The 19,267-nt window shown below is 42.3% G+C and overlaps 1 protein-coding gene across 5 annotated transcripts in view; it reads left to right on the top strand.

Moving 5' to 3' along the window:
* gtf3c2 (general transcription factor IIIC, polypeptide 2, beta) overlaps positions 1-19,267 on the top strand; it is a 223,644-nt gene that overhangs the window by 84,337 nt on the left and 120,040 nt on the right. For all 5 annotated transcript variants that reach the window (XM_059645478.1, XM_059645479.1, XM_059645476.1 and 2 more), the window contains one exon: positions 17,286-17,430. In XM_059645478.1, coding sequence (XP_059501461.1) covers positions 17,286-17,430 — 145 coding nt within the window. The remainder of the gene's footprint in view (positions 1-17,285; positions 17,431-19,267) is intronic.

Genomic DNA, 19,267 nt, shown 5'->3' with positions numbered 1-19,267 from the left:
GTTGAGGGAACTAAATGTAATATCTCCAAGTTTGTAGATGACACAAAGCTGGATGAAAGAGTGAACTGTGAGGAGGATGCAGAGCTGCTTTGGTGAGATTTGGACAGTGGTTAGCCAAATGTATAGCATGAAGAACTTTGGTAACACAAACAGGAAGGTGGATTTTTATCTGATGGACTGTGAAAGGGTGCACTAAGAACCAGATGTCTTTGTACACCAGCCACTGAAAGTAAATGGGCACGCGCAGCAGGCAGTGAAGAAGGCAAATGACATAATGAGAGCATTTAGAACATAGAACATTACAGCACAGTACAGGCCATTCGGCCCTCGATGTTGTGCCGACCTGTCATACCGATCTCAAGCCCATCTAACCTACACTATTCCATCTACGTCATATGCTTGTCCAATGACGACTTAAATGTACCTAAAGTTGGCGAATCTACTACCGTTGCAGGCAAAGTGCTCCATTCTCTTACTACTCCCTGAGTAAAGAAACTACCTCTGACATCTGTCCTATATCTTTCACCCCTCAATTTAAAGCTATGCCCCCTCATGCTCACCGTCACCATCCTTGGAAAAAGGCTCTCCCTATCCACCCTATCTAACCCTCTGATTATTTTATATGTTTCAATTAAGTCACCTCTCAACCTTCTTCTCTCTAATGAAAACAGCCTGAAGTCCCTCGGCCTTTCCTCGTAAGACCTTCCCTCCATACCAGGCAACATCCGAGTAAATCTCCTCTGCACCCTTTCCAAAGCTTCCACATCCTTCTTATAATGTGGTGACCAGAACTGTACACAATACTCCAAGTGCGGCCGCGCCAGAGTTTTGTACAGCTTCACCATAACCTCTTGGTTCTGGAACTCGATCCCTCTATTAATAAAAGCTAATATTACTGTATACCTTCTTAACAGCCCTGTCAACCTGGGTGGCAACTTTCAAGGATCTATGTAGATGGACACCGAGATCTCTCTGCTCATCTACACTGCTAAGAATCTTACCATTAGTCCTGTATTTTGCCTTCCGGTTACTCCTACCAAAGTGCATCACTTCACACTTGTCTGCATTAAGCTCCATTTGCCACCTCTCAGCCCAGCTCTGCAGCTTATCTTTGCCTCTCTGCAACCTACAGCATTCTTCGTCACTATGCACAACTCCACCAACCTTAGTGTCGTCTGCAAATTTACTAACCCATCCTTCTACGCCCTCATCCAGGTCATTTATAAAAATGACAAACAGCAGTGGACCCAACACTGACCCTTGCGGTACACCACTAGTAACTGGTCTCCAGGATGAACATTTCTCATCAACTACCACCCTCTGTCTTCTTTCAGCAAGCCAATTTCCGATCCAAACTGCTATATCTCCCACAATTCCATTCCTCCGCATTTTGTACAATAGCCTATTGTGGGGAGCCTTATCGAACGCCTTGCTGAAATCCATATACACCACATCAACCGGTTTACTCTCATCTACCTGTTTGGTCACCTCCTCAAAGAACTCAATAAGGTTTGTGAGGCATGACCTTCCCTTCACAAAACCGTGCTGACTATCCCTAATCAATTTATTCTTTTCTAGATGATTATCAATCCTATCTCTTATAACCTTTTCCAACACTTTACCAACAACTGAGGTAAGGCTCACTGGTCTGTAATTACCAAGGTTGTCTCTACTCCCCTTCTTGAACAGGGGAGCCACATTTGCTATCCTCCAGTCATCTGGCACTATTCCTGTAGACAATTACGAGTTAACGTTCAATGCCAAAGGCTTGGCAATCTCCTCCCTGGCTTCCCAGAGGATCTGAGGATAAATCCCATCCGGCCCAGGGGACTTATCTATCTTCACCTTCTGAAGGATTTCTAATACCTCTTCCGTGTGAACCTCAATTCCACCTAGTCTAGTAGCCTGTATCTCAGTATTCTCCTCGACAACATTGTCGTTTTCTAGAGTGAATACTGTTGAACAATATTCATTTAGTGCTTCCCCTATCTCCTCTGACTCCACACAAACTTCCCACTACTATCTTTGATTGGCCCCAATCTTACATTCGTCATTCTTTTATTCCTTAAATACCTATAGAAAGCCTTAGGGTTTACCCTGATCCTATGCGACAACAACTTCTTATGTTTCCTCCTGGCTCTTCTGAGCTCTCTCTTTAGGTCTTTCCTGGCTACCTCGTAGCCCTCAAGCGCCCTAACTGAGCCTTCACATCTCATCCTAACATAAGCCTTCTTCTTCCTCTATACCAGAGATTCCACCTCCTTTTTAAACCACGGCTCCCGCACTCTACAGCTTCCTCCCTGCCTGACAGGAACATATTTATCGAGGACACACAGGAGCTTTTCCTTGAATAAGCTCCGCATTTCTAATGTGCCCATCCCCTGCAATTTCCTTCCCCATTCTATGCTCCCTAAATCTTGCCTAATCTCATCATAATTGCCTTTCCCCCAGCTATAACTCTTGCCCAGTGGTATACACCTTTAGTTTCCATCACTAAAGTAAACATAACAGAATTGTGATCGCTATCACCAATGTGCTCGCCTACTTCCAAATCTAACACCTGGCCGGGCTCATTACCCAGTACCAAATCTAATGTGGCTTCGCCCCTTGTTGGCCTATCTACATACTGTGTCAGGAAGCCCTCCTGCACACTCTGGACAAAAACTGACCCATCTATAGTACTCAAACTATAGTGTTCCCAGTCAATATTTGGAAAGTTGAAGTCCCCCATGACAACTACCCTGTCTCTCTCACTCCTATCAAGAATCATCTTTGCTATCCTTTCCTCTGCATCTCTGGAACTATTCGGAGGGCTATAGAAAACTCACAACAGGGTGACCTCTCCTTTCCTGTTTCTAACCTCAGCCCATACTACCTCAGTTGATGAGTCCCCAAACATACTTTCTGCAACTGTAATACTGTCCTTGACCAACAATGCCACACCTCCCCCCCTTTACCATCTTCTCTGTTCTTACGGAAACATCTAAATCCCGGAACCTGCAACAACCATTCCTGTCCCTGCTCTATCCATGTCTCCGAAATGGCCACAACATCGAAGTCCCAGGTACCAACCCGTGCTGCAAGTTCACCCACCTTATTCCGGACGCTCCTGGCATTGAAGTAGACACACTTCAATCCAACTTCTTGCTTGCCGGTGCCATCTTGCTTCCCTGAAACTTGATTTTGGACCACCCTACTCTCAACCTTTTCTATACTTGAACTACAATTTTGGTGCCCATCCCCATGCTGAATTAGTTTAAACCCACCCAAACAGCCTTAGCAAATTTCCCCCCCAGGATATCGGTACCCCTCTGGTTCAGGTGAAGACCATTTTGCTTGTAGAGGTCCCATTTAAGTGCAGGAGCAGAGCTGTCTTGCTGGAATAGTGTAGCACCTTGTTGAGATCACAACTGGAATGTTGTGTACAGTTTTGGTCACCTTATCTGAGAAAGGATGTCCCGACTGAAGAGAGCACAACCACGGTTTACCAGAATCGTTCCCAGAATGGCAGGATAAATGTTTAAAGAGAGACTCCTTTGGCTAGGATTATATTTTCTGGAGTTTCAAAGAATTAGGCAGGATCACAAATAAACCTATAGAATTCTAGCAGGACTGGACAGTAGCCACCAGAAGCATGGCCCTGGTGACCAGGGAGCCCAGAACCAGGGGTCACAATCTGAGGATAAAGGTTAGGCCATTGAGGACTGAGATGAGAAACCTCATCGCCCGAGAATGTTGAGCCCGTGGAATTCTCTGCAACAGAAAGTGGTTGAGGCCAAAACAATGAATATTTCAAAGAAGGAGCTAGATGTTGTTGTTAGCACCCTTTTTCTCACATTTTCTCCCAAACCTTTGATCCCGTAAGTCCTGAGTTGGATGATCAGCAACAATCATATTGAATGGCAGAGCAAGCTCAAAAGGCTGAATGACCTTCTGTTCTTTGTCCTATGTTAATATCTTTCTAAAAGACTAAGAGGGGCAGATTCAGCTACAAGTGTCATGCACTCCCACCCTCATCCCAACCTGACATGGTACTATGTTGTTAATTCTTCTTCTTTTCGGTGTCAAAACCCAACCTTAACTGCATAGTGTATCTCTGTAATTTGAACTTCAGAAGTTCAAGAAAACAGGTCATCGCTACCTTCTTAGAGACAGTTATGGATGAATAATAAATGCTGGCATCATCAGCAAAACTCACCAAAAGCATATGCAAAAATAAATCAAACAACTTTGCATCTGTTTGTGTCATGGAAGGTAATTACACCAGTTTAATGCTATATTTTTCATATTCATGGAGGTAATAGACACCACATGACATCATGGTTACATGAATTATTTCCTTGGAAAAAAATTCGAATAATATCTTGTTGATTATAACTGTCCCAAAACTGAAGCAGACAATAATCTCATCACTTCTCATAGTCTACCTGAACTGCAACTATAATAGAAATGGAACTGTAGATATTAATTATCTTCGTCACCTTTAATAGACAAGTGTTAACACAAAAATCAGATACTTCATACAGACCCATTGTTGTATTTGTCAGTTCAGTTCACGTTCAAGAAATAAGAATTATATTCTGTGGGCTTCATTAATATATCCATCTTAATCATTTTATTCTCAACTACAGCAAAAATTTAAAATGAGTTTTTACTGCCATAAACCTAAGCAAGAGCAATGTTTAATATTTGAAACGTCAAGTCTTAAAAAAGTTAATAGTTCTTTCCCATCAGGAATTATGTTCATTAATCAGCTATAACCTGAAGGAGAAAAATGTATAAAGGTAATCGTTGGTTGAGTATGTTTTTATTATGAAATGAGAGAGGGACAAGACTGGCAGCTTTATATTCTAGGATTTAGATGTTTCAAGAGAGTTAGGGAGGGATGTAAAAGAGGTGGGGAGTTACATTGCTGACTAGGACAAATATCACAGCTGTACTAGAGAATGACACCTTGAAGGGTTTATCCAGTGTGGTCATATGGATAGAGCTCAGGAATAGGAAGTCACTTTGATAGGATTATATTGCAGGCTTCCCAATAGCCAGCAGGTGATGAAGGAGCAAAGTCACAGAGATTTACAACACAGAAACAGACCCCTCAATCCAGTTCATCCATGCAGACCAAAGATCCTAAATTAATCTAGTCCTATTTACAAGCATGTGGTCCAAATCCCTCTAAACCTTTCCTATTCATATACCCTTTCAGATGCCATTTTAAATGTTGTAATTTTACCAGCTGCCACCACATCCTATGGCAGTTCGTTCCATACATGCACCATCCTCTGTGTGGAAGAAGTTGCCCTTTAGGTCCTTTTTTAAATCTTGCCCCTCTCACCTTAAATTTATATCCTCTAGTTTTGGACTCCCCTACTCTGGGGAAATGATCTTGACTATTCACCCTATCCATGACCTTTTTGATTTCATAAACTTCTGTAAGGCCACTCCTTAGCCTCTGACACTTGTGGGAAAATAGCCACATTCTATACAGTGTCTTCCTATAGCTCAAACCCTCAATATCCTTGTAAGTCTTTTCTCTCACCTTTGAAGTTCAAAATATTTCTTATAGCACAGAGACCAAAATTGAATGCAGCATTCCAAAAGTGGCCTGATCAATGTTCTGTACAGTTGCTTAGTGAACTCCCAACTTCTATACTCTATGCGCTGACCAATAAAGACAAGTGTACCATATACTTTCTTCACTACGCTGTCTACCTGCAACTCCACTTTCAAGGAACTATGAACCTGCACTCCAAAGTTTCTTTGTTTGGCAGCACTCCCCAGGATCTGTGTGGAGAGATTATGGAAAAATGTAGTATTGTAGTGAGTCATTTAACTTCCCTTTTATTAACTGGGACTCACTTAGCGTCAGGGTCTTGGATGGGGGAGGAGTTTGCTAGGTGTGTCCAGGACGATTTGAAATAATATGTAAATAGTCCAATTAGGGAAGGGGCCATACAATTCCTGTACTAGGGAATGAGTTCAGCCAGGTGATCAGAGTTTTAGGTGGAGAGGACTTTGAGCATAGTGATCATAATTCAATATGTTTTAAGTTACTTATGGATAAGGATAGGAGTAGCTGTCAGGTGAAAGTGTGAAACTGGGGCAAGATGAACTGCCGCAGTATTAGGCAGGAACTGGGGAATGTAGATTGGGGGCAGCTGTTGAGGGTAAAGCCACATCTGATGTAGGAATCTTTTAAAGGCCAGTTGATTTAGAGTTCAGGTCCAACATGTACCTGTGAAAATGAGGGATAAGGATGGCAAATTTCTGGAATCTTGAATGACAAGATGAATTGAGAACTTAGTCAAAAAGAGTCATACATAAGGTTTAGAAAACTGAAAACAGTCAGAGTTTTCAAAGAATAAATATATGGCAGAAAAATCTCAAACAAGGAGTTAGGGAGTTAAAGGGACCACAAAATGTCTTTGACAAACAGCATAAAGGAAAATTCCACGGTGGTTTATGCATGTATAAGGATCAAGAGTGTAGCTAGATAAAGAGTAAGTCAGTTCAAGGACAAAGGTGGGAATTTGTGTGAAACCGGAAGTGGATGAGCTCCTTAATGAATACTTTGCTTGATATTCACAAAGAAGAACATGGTGGATAGTGAGTCTTGGGAGGTATATATTGATATGCCCTACGATAAAAATGGAAGTAGTGTTGGGTGTTTTGAAAAACATTAAGGTACACAAATCCCGACAACCTGATTGAATCTGAATCTGAATCTGTTCCAGAATGCTGAGGAAATTACTGGGACCTTTGACAAAATCCTTGTATCCTCCATAGACACAGGAAAGGTACCTGAGACCAACATTATCCCTTTATTTAAGAGGGGCACCCAGGATAATCTAGGAAATTACAGGCTGGTGGGCTATATGTCAGTGGTAGAGAAATTATTCTAGATGATTCTTAAGGAGAAGTTTACTTGTATTTGGAAAAATATGGACTTGAGTTTTTGAAGGAAGTGACAGAGATAATTATTGAGGGCAGTGCAGTAGATGTTGTCTACATGGACTTAAGCAATGGTCTTTGACAAAGTCCCTCTTGGCAGGTTAATAAAAACAAGGTGAAGCCACACAGCATCACGGTGAGCTGCTAAGTTGGATGCAGAAATGGCTTAGCCGTAGAAGACGGAAAGCAGTAATGGAAGGGTGTTTTCAGATTGCAGATCTGTGATCAGTGGTGTTCTGCAGGGGTCACTGTTTGGGACCTTTGTTGTTTGTAATGTATATAAATGATTTGGAGGAGAATAAACTTGGCCTGACTCGTAAGTTTGCAGGGAGTACAAAGATTGAGGAAGCTGTGGGTAATGAAGTGGATTTCCAGAAGATACAGCAGGATATGGATTGGCTAAAGACTTGAATGGAAAAATGGAAGTTGAGGTTTTTTCCAGACAAATAGCATCAACATACAGAGGGATTTAAGCATACTGAAAATGGTGACAAGTGGATAAGGTGGCCAAGAAAATATATGACATGCTCACCTTCATCGGTCGGGCCATAGACTATAAATATTGGCATGTCATTTTGGAGTTGTATACAACTTTAGTTAGACCACATTTGCAATGTTGTATACAGTTTTGGTCACCACACTACGAGAAGGATGTGGAATTTTTGAAGAGGGTTCAGAAATTGTTTACCAGGATGTTACAAAAACCAGGCAAACAGCGACCCTTCCTCAGACCCCCTCAGTTCTGGACCCGAAACATTAACTCTGATTTTTCAGCAGAAACACTGCCAGACCTAGTGAGCTTGTTCAACATTTTTTTTGTTGCAATTTCTTTTATTTGTTTCTGATTTCCACCATCCAAAATTCTTTTGGTTTTTAACCATGATGTTGCCTGGTTTGGACAGTATTAGCTATGAGGAGAAATTGGGGAGGTTTGGTTTGTTTTTACTTGAATGTTAAAGTATGAGGTGGGCGTGGGTGTGGGGGGGAGGGCGGATGCATGGTGGTCCAGGGTGAGGGGGAGACCTGATAGAAGTTTACAGAATTATGAGAGGCATTGATAACATGGATAGTCAGAGACTTTTTCCCATGATAGAATTGTCAATTACTAGGAAACATAGGTTTAAAGTCAAAGGGGATAAGTTGAAAGGGTAAAGGAGAGATAAGTGCCTGGAATATGCTACCAAAGGAGGTGGTGAAGGTGCATACAATAGCAATGTTTAAAAAACATGTTGACATGTGAATTATAGCATCCCCACAGCGCAGATAGAGGCCATTTGGCCCATTGTGTCTGCATCAACCCTTTGAACAGCATCCCATCTAGACCAACTCCACACCCCACATCCTCACATTTACTATGACTAATCCCCCTAGTTTACATATTCCTGAAACCAAACCAGATGTGGGATAAATGTGCAAACTCGAGACAAATGGTCTAAGGCTGGAATGAAACTTGAATACCTGATGCTGAGGCAGCAGTGCTAACTATTGTGCCACCCAAATAAGCATGGAGTAGACAGATTATAGACAGCATAGAGGCAAGAGATTTTTTGTTTAGAAAAGCATCATGTATTGGCATAGTTTTGCAGAGTCAAAGGGCCTGTTCCTGCGCCATACTGTTATTTGTTCTTTTATATGACTATGTTATGACCATTTTTGATATCCTGTCACTTGAACCTCAGTTAATAGGTAAGAATCATAGAATCCCTACAGTGTGGAAGCATGCCATTCGGCCCATTAAATCCACACGACTCCTCCAAAGAGCATCCAATCCAGATCCACACCACCTCCCCCCCGCCCCGCCACCCTACCCTGTCCTTGTAACCCTGCATTTTTCATGGCTAATCTACCTGGCCTGAAGAACCTAGACACAATGGGCAATTTAGCATGGTCAATCCGCCTAACTTGCGCATCTTTGGAATGTGGGAGGAGACCAGAGCACTAGGAGGAAACCCACGCCGACATGGGGAGAATGTGCAAACTCCACACAGACAGTTGCCCAAGGTTGGAATCAAACCTGTGTCTCTGACGCTATAAGGCAGTAGTGCTAGCCACTGTGCTGCCCTGAAAATTAACAAAATCTGTTTTCTCATTTTAAATTTAGTAATATAAAGTATCTTCTATTTCTGTTAGTAAATCATTTTAAAATTAATAACACAAATCTTTCTTCCAATTCTAGTTTTTCCCTGTTGCATTCTACCAGAAAAGTATTGCTTATTGCGTTGCAGCAAAAATATTTCTCCAAGATGCTGTAACCGTTGCAGTTCCCCCAACCACAGGGGTTTAGTCTGTGGAGAAAATTTTTAAATACTAGTAGTTCAGAAATGAGTGGCCTTTCAAGTATTAATTAGTGTAAAGAGCCAGGAAAAGCGCTGTACAAACTATCAACTCCATTCATTAGACATCTATCCGATGCCATTCTTGGATTTTTTCCTTGGAGTCACTGTCTCACACTGCACATGAAATCAACACTTCTTAATGGTAGTTCTCAGCTTACATATATTATTTAATTTTGTTACTTTGTAAGTCATCCTAGTTTCCAAAACTCAGCTCAAACTTCAATTTGGTATCAATACTTTGATTCTCAACACACATCCACCCTATCATGAATTGCAACAGGGTTGATCAGATGCACATTAGCAATGCTCAAACAGTTATTTTGGGGGGGGGGGACAAAAGCTTCATGATTGTGTTGAAAGCGAATGCCTCACGTGAGGGGAGAAGTGGAGGAGGAGAACTCTTCATAGTAATGGTGGAATTGAGCTCATGCTGTTGGGATCATTCTGCTTCACAAACCAGCAACTCAACCGACTGAGCTAACTGATCTCCTGTTACCTATTTAAAGGTAGTAGCAGACATGCCATAGGCATATTACAACTTGATACAGGCACTGTGGTTATTTTTAATTGTACAGACAATGATTACCGAGACTTTTAAAAATGTAAAAATCTGGGGTTATTTTTAAAAACAACCTTGTTATCTTTCAGTTGTCTCATTGATATAAGTAAAGCTGCAGTGATGCAAGTAAACAAATAATTTTACAGTGGTGAGGGATTTCAAAAAGGGATATAGAACATAGAACATTACAGCACAGTACAGGCCCTTTGGCCCTCTGTTGTGCCAACCTGTCGTACCGATCTGAAGCCCATCTAACCTACACTATTCCATGTACGTCCATGTGCTTGTCCAATGATTTAAATGTACTTAAAGTTGGCGAATCTGCTACCATTGCAGGCAAAGCGTTCAACTCCCCGACTACTCTCTGAGTAAAGAAACTACCTCTGACATCTGTCCTATATCTTTCACCCCTCAACTTAAAACTATGTCCCCTTGTGTTTGCCATCACCATCCTATGAGAAAGGCTCTCCCTATCCAACCTATCTAACCCTCTGATTATTTTATATGTCTCAATTAAGTCACCTCTCAACCTTCTTCTCTCCAATGAAAACAGCCTGAAGTCCCTCAGCCTTTCCTCGTAAGACCTTCCCTCCATACCAGGCAACATCCTAGTAAATCTCCTCTGCACCCTTTCCAAAGCTTCCACATTTTTCTTGTAATGCAGTGACCAGAATTGTACACAGTACTCCAAGTGCGGCCGCACCAGAGTTTTGTACAGCTGCAGCAAAACCTCTTGGTTCCTGAACTCAATCCCTCTATTAATAAAAGCTAAAACACTGTATGCCTTCTTAACAGTCCTGTCAACCTAGGTGGCAACTTTCAAGGATCTGTGTACATGGACAGCAAGATCTCTCTGCTCATCGACGCTATCAAGAATCTTACCATTAGCCCAGTACTTTGCCTTCCGGTTACTCCTACCAAAGTGCATCACCTCACATTTGTCCGCATTAAACTCCATTTGCCACCTCTCTGCCTAGCTCTGCAGCTTATCTATGTCTCTCTGCAACCTACAGCACCCTTCGTCACTATCCACAACTCCACCGACCTTAGTTTCATCTGCAAATTTACTAACCCATCCTTCTACGCCCTCATCCAGGTCATTTATAATAATGACAAACAGCAGTGGACCCAACACCAACCCTTGCGGTACACCACTAGTAACTGGTCTCCAGGATGAACATTTCCCATCAACTACCACCCTCTGTCTTCTTTCAGCAAGCCAATTTCCGATCCAAACTGCTATATCTCCCACAATCCCATTCCTCCGCATTTTGTACAATAGCCTACTGTGGGGTACCTTATCGAACGCCTTGCTGAAACCCATATACACCACATCAACCAGTTTACTCTCATCTACCTGTTTGGTCCCCTTCTCAAAGAACTCAATAAGGTTTGTGAGGCACGACCTTCCCTTCACAAAACCGTGCTGACTATCCCTAATCAATTTATTCTTTTCTAGATGATTATCAATCCTATCTCTTATAATCTTTTCCAACAATTTACCAACAACTGAGGTAAAGCTCACTGGTCTGTAATTACCAGGGTTGTCTCTACTCCCCTTCTTGAACAGGGGAACCACATTTGCTATCGTCCAGACGTCTGGCACTATTCCTGTAGACAATAACGAGTTAAAGATCAATGCCAAAGGCTCGACAATCTCCTCCCTGGCTTCCCAGAGGATCTGAGGATAAATCCCATCCGGCCCAGGGGACTTATCTATCTTCACCTTCTGTAGGGTTTCTAATACCTCTTCCTTGTGAACCTCAATCCCACATAGTCTAGTCGTCTGTATCTCAGTATTCTCCTTGACAATATTGTCGTTTTCTAGAGTGAATACTGTTGAAAAATATTCATTTAGTGCTTCCCCTATCTCCTTTGACTCCACACACAACTTCCCGCTACTATCTTTGATTGGCCCTAATCTTACTTTTGTCATTCTTTTATTCCTTAAATACCTATAGAAAGCCTTAGGGTTTACCCTGATCCTATGCGACAACAACTTCTCATGTTTCCTCCTGGCTCTTCTGAGCTCTCTCTTTATGTCTTTCTTGGCTACCTTGTAGCCCTCAAGCGCCCTAACTGAGCCTTCACATCTCATCCTAACATAATAATAAAATGTGAGGCTGGATGAACACAGCAGGCCCAGCAGCATCTCAGGAGCACAAAAGCTGACGTTTTGAGCCTGGACCCTTGGATTCTCCAGCATCTGCACTTCCCATTATCACTCATCCTAACATAAGCCGCCTTCTTCCTCTTGACCGGAGATTCCACTTTCTTCGTAAAACATGGCTCCCGCACTCTACCGCTTCCTCCCTGCCTGACAGCTACATACTTATCTAGGACACATAGGAGCTGTTCCTTGAATAGGCTCCACATTTCTAATGTGCCCATCTCCTTCAGTTTCCTTCCCCATCCTATGCTCCCTAAATCTTGCCTAATCTTATCGTAATTGCCTTTCTCCCAGCTATAACTATTGCCCAGTGGTATACACCTATCTGTTTCCATCACTAAAGTAAACATAACAGAATTGTGATTGCTATCACCAATGTGCTCACCTCCTGCCAAATCTAACACCTGGCCAGGCTCATTACCCAGTACTAAATCTAATGTTGCTTCGCCCCTTGTTGGCCAGTGTACATACTGTGTCAGGAAGCCCTCCTGCACACACTGGACAAAAACTGATCCATCTATCGTACTCGAACTATAGTGTTCCCAGTCAATATTTGGAAAGTTGAAGTCCCCCATGACAACTACCCTGTCTCTCCTACTCCTATCGAGAATCATCTTTGCTATCCTTTCCTCTACATCCCTGGAACTATTCGGAGGCCTATAGAAAACTCCCAACAGGGTGACCTCTCCTTTCCTGTTTCTAACCTCAGCCCATACCACCTCAGTTGATGAGTCCCCAAACATCCTTTCTGCAACTGTAGTACTGTCCTTGATCAACAATGCCACCCCTTCCCCCCGCTCCCCCGCCTTTATTTTTAACCATCTTCTCTGTTCTTACTGAAACATCAAATCCCGGAACCTGCAACAACAATTCCTGTCCCTGTTCTATCCAATGGCCACAACATCGAAGTCCCAGGTACTAATCCATGCTGCAAGTTCACCCACCTTATTCCGGATGCTCCTGGTGTTGAAGTAGACACACTTCAAACCAACTTCTTGCTTGCCGGTGCCATCTTGTGTCCCTGAAACTTGATTTCGGACCTCCCTGCTGTCAACCTTTTCTATACTTGAACTACAATTTTGGTTCCCATCCCCCTGCTGAATTAGTTTAAACCCACCCGAATAGCCTTAGGAAATTTCCCCCCCAGGTTATGGGTACCCCTCTGGTTCAGGTGAAGACCATCCTGCTTGTAGAGGTCCCACCTACTCCAAAAAGAGCCCCAATTATCCAAGAATCCAAAACCCTCCCTCGTGCACCATCCCTGTAGCCACGTGTTCAACTCCTCTCTCTCCCTATTCCTCACCTCACTAGCACGTGGCATGGGCACCGAACCAGAGACAACAACTCTGTTCGTCCTAGCTCTAAGCTTCCATCCTAGCTTCCTGAATTTCTGCCTTAAATCCCCATCTCTCTTCCTACCTATGTCGTTGGTGCCAATGTTGACCACGACTTGGGGCTGCTCCCCCTCCCCCTTAAGGATCCCAAAAACACGATTAGAGACATCACACACCCTGGCACCTGGGAGGCAACACACCAACCATGAGTCTCTCTCGTCCCCACAGAACCTCCAATCTGTCCCCCTAACTATGGAGTCCGCAATGACTACTGCTTTGCATCTCTTCCCTCTTCCCTTCTGAGCAGCAGGGACAGACTCTGTGCCAGAGACCTGTGCCCCACTGCTTTCCCCTGGTAAGTCGTCCCCCCCCCAACAGTATCCAAAACAGTACACTTATTGTTGAGGGGAATGGCCACAGGGGTTCCCTGCCCTGCCTACCGGTTCCCTTTCTGGCCCCTGACTGTAACCCATCTGCCTTTTTCTTGTACCTGAGGACTGACTACCTCCCTGTAACTCCTCTCAATAACCCCCTCTGCCTCCCGAATAATGCAAAGTTCATCCAGCTTCAGCTCCAGCTCCAGCTCCGGTTCCCTAACGCGGTTTTCGAGGAGCTGTAGTTGGGTGCACTTCCCGCAGATGTAGTCAGCAGGGACACTAGTGGTGACCCTTGCCTCCCACATTCTGCAGGAGGAACATTCAACTGCCCTGACCTCTATTCCCATTGTTCTAAATTCCCAAAGAGACTGTTAAAAAATAAAGAATAAAAAATAAATTTGTTACCTTACCAATCAGGCGCACGGAACGTTTTTTTTCGGTTAGAGGAGGAGGATGGGTGGGAGTCACTACCCGAGTAGTTTTTTGGGTAACGCAACCACACAAATATATTACCTCACTTACTCAGCAGTCCCGTGTCCGCTCCTGCTCAGTGTACGCTCCGCCTATTCATGACCATAATTAACTATGGTTAGTTAATTAACACTGAGGCAGTATCAATCAATATGTGGACTGTTAACAAACATAGATTAAAATTCTAACTACTAGTATCAGTACAAAATATATTTTAAATTAGATTAGATTCCCTACAGTGTGGAAACAGGCCCTTCGGCCCAACAAGTCCATACTGCCCCTTGAAGCATCCCACCCAGACCCATCCTCCTATAATCCACACACCCCTGAACGCTATGGGCAGTTTAGCATGGCTAATCCACCTAACCTGCACATCTGTGGACTGTGGGAGGAAACCTTGGCACCCGGAGGAAACCCATGCAGACACGGGGAGAATGTGCAAATTCCACACAGACAGTCTCCCGAGGCAGGAATTGAACCCGGGTCCCTGGCACTGTGAGGCTGCAGTGCTAACCACTGAACCACCGTGCCGCCCTAATTTTTTTTTTACTCTGTTTGTGTATGAAGCCCCAAATGATCTTGGAGATTTTCCTCACAAGCTTAATGAATTCTAGCCTTATTTTTGTCACTATCTGTAAGTTATTTTTCCAGCTTTGTAGCCAGCAAGAAATCTTGAATGCATTCACATTTGCCCTTTTGTCTATTCTTTCACGTAGTCATTGCTGACCGTGTCACAAGCATTTTCCGCTCTAATCTGTAAAATTCTCTCCTTACACCTCATTCAAGGATACTGAGCCTTCACAACTGCACTGCAGATGAAATTTTTGATTCATTCCACTGTCAACTCAATAATTTATTGGATTCAAGTCATCGAATCATAGAAATTAAGCAAAGTAAACAACATAGTAATATCAGATGCTAGTACAGGAAATATGCATTATGAGATCAAGTGAGTAAAATCGACTGTTTACTATGCATAGCCTTGGTGAGGTGGGGCTCAAATAATATAATTCAAACAGTTGTCTGCACAAGAGAAACCTTTGCCTGTTTATTTCAGCAATTTCAATGCAATTATTTAATTCATCCTTTCAGGCTCCTGTATGAGTTTCTTGGTCAGCTGGGTAGCAGACAACCTATTTTCAGATTTTTATCACTGCCTCTGTATAGCTAGTCATTTAAATGTGTGGAACTGATCCCGAATGATAGAGCTGTTTGTTTCCTCTTATTGTTTCAAACAATGTCCTGATGAATATTGGGTACTTGTGTCCTGTTTTATTGAATATATTGGTTCAATGTGTCATGCACACTCTAAAACAGCTGGAGAATACGAGGACTGCTCGGCAGCTTGGTCACAAACTAGGCATTAAATTATGTGAATTGCAAAGAAAAGGTAATTGTGGATCACCCAATAAAATGGACTAGATTTCTGACTTGTATGGCAACCTCATAGTATTAATTTGGGACAGATACTGTGGGAAGAACACTGCTTTTTTTAAAACTTCCCTGCTCAACCCATTCCTGTTCTGTTTGACTATCCCCTACTTTGCTTTGACAAATTGCTCCCTTAAATTCCAGCCCCAATGTTTCCATTGTTTCACGTAACCTTATTGAATTCTTTGAAGAAGTGACCAAACACTTGGATGAAGGTAGAGCAGTGGATGTAGTCTACATGGATTTAAGTAATGTGCTTGATAAGATTCCCCATGGTAGGATCATGCAGAAAGAAAGAAGACAATAAGTGGTAGTGAGCGGAAAATATTCAACATGGTGCTCAGTAACGAGTGGTGTACTGTCAGGATCTGTTCTGGGTCCTCTTTGTGATTTTTGTAAATGATTTGGATGTAGGAGTAGAAAGGTAGATTAGCAAGTTCGCAGACGATACGAAGGTGGATCAAGTTGTAGATAGTGCGGAGGGCTGTGCTAGGTTACAAAGAGATATTGATAGGATGCAGAGCTGGGCTGATAAGTGGCAGATGGTGTTTAACCCTGAAATGTGTGAGGTGATTCATTTTGGAAGGACAAACTTGAAAGCAGAATACAGGGTTAAGGGAAAGATTCTTGGCAGTATGGCAGAGCAGAGGGATCTTGGGGTTCATGTTCACAGTTCCCTGAGAGATGCCACCCAGGTAGATAGAGTTGTTAAGTAGGCGTATGGTGTGTTAGCGTTCATTGATAGAGGGATTGAGTTCAAGAACCGTGAAATTATGCTCCAGCTTTACAAAAGCCTGGTTCTGCCACATCTGGAGCATTGTGTCCAGTTCTGGTCACCTCATTACAGGAAAGATGTGGAAGCATTGGAAAAGGTGCAGAGGCGATTTACCAGGATGTTGTCTGGAATGGTGGGGCGGTCTTACGAGGAAAGGTTGAGAGCGCAAGAACTTTTTCTCTTTAGAGCGACAAAGGATGAGAAGTGACTTGATAGAGGTGAATAAAATGATCAGCGGTATAGATAGAATGGACAGCCAGAGACTTTTTCGTCAGCTGGAGGTAGCTATTACAAGGAGACATAGTATTAAAGTGAGTGGAGGTAGGTATAGGGACATCAGAGATAGGTTCTTTACTCAGAGAGTGGTACGGGCATGGAATGTACTGCCGGAGAAGGTAATGGAGTCGGCCTCACTCGGGCTTGTAAGTGGCTAAATAGGCATGTGGATGATAGTATAAGGTAGGGGGTGAAGATTTGATAGACTTTAGGTTTAGAGTAAAAGTTTGGCACAACATCATGGGCCGAAGGGCCTGTACTGTACTGTATTGTTCTGTGTTCTATGCTACATACTCATGAATTACAAAATTGCATTAATGTGTTTACTTCCCATTAGGAAACAAGGTCAACGTCAGAGGCAGTGGCCTCATTGCTGCATATTTGGGATCATATAATGGGCTTCGTTGTCTAAATTCCTTCCCTTGATGTGATGTTGTCTTGCTGGTCCTTTTTCTTACAATGACCTTTGTGAATTATTACTAGCATAAAACTGAGACAATATATAATCAAAACACTTGATATCTTTGTTATCTTGTAGTATTTGTACTTCTAATAATTTAAAAGAATGTGTATCACAACGTTTTTAAATTGTCTTCTCAAATTAGGTACAGTTGCTCTTTGGAATCTGAATACCACATCATTATTGTTACGAGTCCAGCAAGGAGATGGAACTTTGAGGGTCTTCCCTTTCCACTGTTTTGTTGCACATGACCATGCTGTCAAAGCCATTGCTTGGAGTAAAGCTCACAGGTAAGAAAACAAGAATGTGAGAAATCAGCTCAGTCTTACTGAGTATCTGGGGATAGCAAACAAAAGCAGGTTAAAAACAGTTAGGTTGCAGATCTGTCATGATCTTATTGAATACCGGAACAAATTTGAGGCATTTAATGACTTACTCCTGTTCCTATGCAATGCATGTATTTTCCTGTGGCCCTCTGGGCCAACAACAAGGTTCATATAAAGCCCTTCTTAAGCAAAGGTAAGGATAGATATTAGAAGTTTTACACAGCCCTTATGTCTCGTGTCTGTGTGTTTCCATCTAATGGAAGTATGCTATGCAGGAGTATAGACACAAGGCTGTGTCAGACTTGGCATTGCAAATTATTGTAACTAACACACATTGTTACACAGTACCAGTATGACTGACTTAGCTCAGACTTATTTCCATACATTCTATTGGAGCTTTGCAATACTTCCTTGGTAGAGATGGTGCAATCATGATAGATTTAAATGTAACAATTCAAGGCATATTCTTATTGGAGAGTAGAAGTTTTATTTTGCACGTGCCACATCCCAATGAAGTGAAGCATGAAGGAAATAGGAGAAATTAAAAGTTAATTACTCTGAGTATCTATTTACTCAAATATATTTATAATTTCTCACAACTGAGATGCATCACATATAGTGAATGCAGAACAAAAACCCTGATATTTCAAATACCTTTTTTGAGAATTAACTTTGAAACCTCACAGTAAGTTAATTGGCAAAAGCAAAATAGTCAATGTTTGTTTTTATACCTGAAATAAAAATAGAAAATGCTAGAAACATTCAGCAGGTCAGGTAGCAAATTCTTTGGCAATGTTTATACAGCAATGTGCAATTTCCAGGCTTTGAGAGACATGGCATCATTTGAATAAATATCATTTTGTTATATTTTCTTCCCATGTTTGGTGATGCATGGATAAATAGCATTCGGTGGAAATGTCACCTAGTGAGCCCAATGCAGCAGTTTCTGCACCAAAAGCAAATAGATTAATTTTTCTCTCTTCAGCATTCATTATGCATATTTGTGAGCATCACAGCTGCAGTTTATAGTATCCTACTTTGACAGATCATGATAACAATCTGACTCTAAATTGTAGCCAATGTCCTACATATTAAAGAAAAAGTTTGAAGAGAAAGCAAGCTTCAAACATTTTGCATGCTAAAATTTGATAAGATTTGCAGTTCACGTTCTGGATGAGGTTGTGGACTTGCTTGTTGAGCCAGTGTGTTTGATTGCAGACGTTTCATCACCCTGCTAGGTAATAGTGCGCCTCCAGTGAAGTGGTGTTCTGCCCTGCTTATTATTCATATGCCTCAGTTTGCTGGGGTGGTTGGCATCACATCCAATTCTGTTTTTCAGTGGTTTGTATATCGAGCCTTGTTTAGTATGTTTGTTGACGGAGTTCCACTTGGAATGCCAGGCCTCCAGGAATTCCCTAATGTGTCTCTGTTTGGCTTGTGTTATTAGGGATGTGCTCTTCCAGTTGAATTTGTGTCCTCCTTTGCATATGTTGAGACCAGTGAGAATTAGTCATGTGTCTTGTTGGCTATTTGGTATTCATGTATTCTTATTGTGAGTTTTCTTCAGTTTGGCCTATGTATTGTTTCTCTCAGTTTTTGCATGGTATTTTGTATGTTATGTTTATTGGTTCTTTGTATGAGATCCTCCTTGTGTTCATCAACAGCTGTCACAGGGTGGTTGTTGGTTTTGTGGGCTACCCTGATACCTACCTGTGTTCAAGAGTTCCCCACTTTGATAGGAGGTGCATCTTAGAATAAATTAGATATAATTATGACATCAGACGGAATACAAATTTAAATG

Source organism: Stegostoma tigrinum, chromosome 4 (assembly GCF_030684315.1).
Source record: "Stegostoma tigrinum isolate sSteTig4 chromosome 4, sSteTig4.hap1, whole genome shotgun sequence".
Classification (NCBI taxonomy): domain Eukaryota; kingdom Metazoa; phylum Chordata; class Chondrichthyes; order Orectolobiformes; family Stegostomatidae; genus Stegostoma; species Stegostoma tigrinum.
The sequence above is the reverse complement of the archived record's forward strand: the minus strand, read 5'-3'. Positions and strand labels throughout refer to the sequence as shown.